Source organism: Hordeum vulgare, chromosome 3H (assembly GCF_904849725.1).
Source record: "Hordeum vulgare subsp. vulgare chromosome 3H, MorexV3_pseudomolecules_assembly, whole genome shotgun sequence".
In the NCBI taxonomy this organism is placed as follows: Eukaryota; Viridiplantae; Streptophyta; class Magnoliopsida; order Poales; family Poaceae; genus Hordeum; species Hordeum vulgare.
Genome location: NC_058520.1, coordinates 543,920,681 through 543,924,228, shown reverse-complemented (window position 1 = coordinate 543,924,228; position 3,548 = coordinate 543,920,681). Strand labels below are relative to the sequence as shown.

The 3,548-nt window shown below is 60.8% G+C and overlaps 1 protein-coding gene across 1 annotated transcript; it reads right to left on the bottom strand.

Annotated features, from left to right (window-relative positions):
- Positions 1-1,298: 1,298 nt before the first annotated feature.
- On the bottom strand, positions 1,299-3,327 carry LOC123440515 (nematode resistance protein-like HSPRO1). Its single transcript, XM_045117080.1, has one exon. The coding sequence runs from the start codon at positions 3,061-3,063 to the stop codon at positions 1,660-1,662; it is 1,404 nt and encodes a 467-aa protein (XP_044973015.1). The 5' UTR covers positions 3,064-3,327; the 3' UTR covers positions 1,299-1,659.
- Between the last annotated feature and the right edge of the window lie 221 nt (positions 3,328-3,548).

The window sequence follows — 3,548 nt, the reverse complement described above, 5'->3', positions numbered from 1 at the left end:
TAAAGTACTGCTTGAGGCAGGAATGCGTGGCACCAAAAGGGAATGAGAGGGCATGCATACCATGTATTGAATGCCGAGGCCACTCACGGGGCGTAACTTGATGCTCTCATAGGTGGCACAAAACTTGTTGCACTCTTGTTGAATCATCCTCCAACGCTTTGAAAGTGACACCCATCCACGCTTGGTTTGCATTTGGTACGGGGGAAACTTCTTGCGCTCATCGAACTCATGATGAACACGAGTCCATAACGCTGACCACTTTTGTTCAGCGTCGACCTTCGGGTCTTGCCCAATGTCCCTCCAACACTCACAAAGGAGCTTGTCCTCGACCGGCATGTATGCCTTCGTCCGCTTGCTCTTGCGCTTCGACTTTGCCTCGGCAGTAGTTTGGGTGGCGAGCTCCTCCTCGAACAAAGGATCCCCGTCGATGTCCATGTCATCCTCCTCCTCCTCAAGGTCGTAGTCCTCCGGGAACTCATTGTCGAGCGGGAAGCCGTCTAGGCCGACCTGATCTTGCATGAAGGCGTCATGTGGATCACTGATGGCTTGCGTGAATGGCTCTTTGTCGTCCTTGCTTTAGGTTTCATCGGGATCGTACGCACCAGCCGCCGGCACACCGCCTTCGATTGGTTGTGTCATTGTCGACGGCGGCCGGCATTTCTTCGAACACATTGCGGGCGCCGGTGAGCATGTCGGCTGGCATCTCGCGCTGGCGTTTCGTCATGCCTCCGGACGATGATCCGCGTGCCACCGGTGCGGCGTCGAGGTCGATGGTCACTGGCACGCGCGTGGAAGGGGTCACAATGATCACCTCCCGCGAGCATTCCCCGGAGAAGCGGTTGCCTTGCGGGTAGATGTGGAAGCTGCGAGCAACTCCTTCCTCTTCTTGGGCGGCACGACGGCCTTGCGGGGGGGGGGGGGGGCGTGGGCCTTGCCTTTGGCTTCGACGACGGCGACGGACGAGGCCATGGAGGCGATGGCGGCGACGGCTTCGAGGTCGTCGTCCATGGTGGTGAGAGCGGGTGCAGGAGCGAGCGGGAGGGTTTGGAAAAAATTAAAGGGAAAAAATGGCCGCTTTGCCCTCGACTTGCGAGCCAAGGAGGGAAGTAGGCGCGCGGCTCGCGTCCGCTTCGTGTCCGCGCCGACGCAAATCGGGCTCAAAATTGGACCGGAAATGGATCGGCAGACGGACTAAAAGCGAACGCGCGTCCGTTTAGGTCAACGCCTTGGGCCAACTTTTTGTCTGCACGGACCCAAACGAACGGCGGCGACGGACGAAATGGATCGTTCCATTGGAGTTGCTTTAAGTATTTTAGGATTATTTGATTTTTATAAAATGACTTATACACTGTTATACCCGGGTAGGAGGGAGTAACATTTTTTAAGAAAAATGTATTTACATTAAATGAACCGCAAATGAAATTACATCAGGCTACTTGATTTAATTGAATGTCTCACGGTTAAATACTTCCTCTGTGATACTAGAACACTAGAACAGATGGCATCACAGTCACAACACACGCATCTAGGAGTATATTATCTACTGTACTCATGTATCGCTACTGAGATGAATCACTATAGGATTGCAGGCTGGGGATCATAGGTAACTTCTAGCCTGCAAAATTACCGATCGCCGCGGTTTTTGGCCGTTCGAAACCTTCAGCTCCGCCCTGACGGAACAGAGGCGGCGGCCATGTGCTGAACCCAGTAGTCGGCCAAGAACGTCTTGGCGGCGTCGAGGCTGGGGAAGTAGGGCGGCTCCAAGAACATCTGCGAGAGCGGGTCCGTCCCCTCCACCGGCACGAACAGCGGCCGGTTGCCCGACGCCTCCGCCGTGCCACACACCGCCGCCACGACCTGCCGGTACGCGAAGAAGAACCTCCGCACGGCCGCCTCCACGGCCTGGAAAGCCTGCAGCAGCTCGATCTTGCCGGCGTCCTCGCCTTCGCCGCGCCTCCGGCCGTGGTACAGCCTCATGGCCGCCTCCTGCACTCTCGGCCCGCCATTGGGGTCCGCCTCGACGCCGATCACCCACGGCACCAGCTTCTTGATGTCCCTCGTGGCGTTGGCGGCGTGCAGCAGCGCTCTGGACCGGAAGCAGAAGGACGCGTCGGTGCCGTCCGGCGCCGACCGTATCGCGAGCTGGCTCTTGAGCCGCAGGAAATCGTCCGGGTCCATGAGCAGGTGCAGGTCCTCGATGTCGGCAAGCAGCTTCCAGATCCGCTCCAGGATCCAGCAGTCGCTCGCCGCCGCCTCCCAGTCCTTGGCTTCGATCCGGTTGTTCAGGCGGGTGAGTAGCTGAGACGCCGCACACAGCCAGGATTCAAGAATCTGGTGGATGGTGAAGAGCGCCTCGTTCTCCCTGTTGCGGTAGCCGGTCTTGGGCTCCGGCGCCACCCTCGGCTTGAGGGCGTGCAGCTCGTGCGGCTGCACGACACGGTCGTACTCCAGCACCGGCTTGCCGGCGAGGTTGGGCTCGCCGAGGCCGAGGGAGAAGGCGCAGCCCTGCATCTGGCTCTCGATGGCGTACTTGATCTTGGCCGCCAGGGTCTCGGACTTGTCCCACGCGGCGAGGCGCGGGAGCAGGCTGGCCTCACTGACGTGGCACACCACCGCAGCGGCGCTCCCCGGCAGCTGCCACACCTCCGAGGCGCTCCGCTCCCGCGGGAGCACGCCCTCGGACGCGCTGAGCTCGGCGAGCGGTGCGCCCCGGTCGCCCTCGCAGAGCGCGGCCACCACCTCCACCTCGCGCGCGGCGAGGGACTCGAGCCGCCGCGCGAGCTCGCGGCGGCTGGCGTAGCCCCGCGGGTCGGAGAGCGCGACGGACACGAAGCGGAAGGTGATCTCAAGCGCCTGCAGCGCGGGCTTGACCAGGCCCTCGTCGGTCCAGCCCGGGCAGCACGCGCCCTTCCACAGCCTCGACAGCTCCGGCAGCCGCAGGTACTGCTCGTACGCCTCAGCCGCCGAGCTGTCCTGCACCTTCAGCACCACCGACGCCGCCGGCGCGCGCCGCTTGTCGTCCGGCCGCACGGGCGAGAGCGGGGACAGCTTGGTCGTCGCCATTTCTTTCAGCACGGTTCCAGCTCAACAAACTCTCGGGTTAACTAATCTCTCGTTCGAAACCTCTACCGCTCCTTGCTCCAAGCAGAAACTTGGTTGCTTGCTTCCTGCTCGTGTTCTGGTCACACTAGGGTCGGGTGTGGCCTCGAGGATTAGAAGGTGAGGTGGCTTATATACTGCTCGTGCCCGTCTTATCGATATCGATAGACAGGGAAGGGAGGAGCAGCTCAGGCAGCGCGTGGCGTGTGGACCGGGGCGCGGGGTGGTTTGAGGTTGAAGTCTCTCAAACCGCGGGGGCACGCAGAAAGCCATTAAATTAGCGCGGAGGGGAGGAAGAAAAGGCGCGCCGAGCTTATCCGGAGAGCGTGGGCTGTCTGTCATGTCATCAGCTGCTGTGATGCGCGATGCCATGCGGTTTTGTGCCGTCCGAGTCGTCGTGAATCGTGGTGTTCTCTTGCCTTCGGGCAGCGCACGTCGTTGTACCTCGT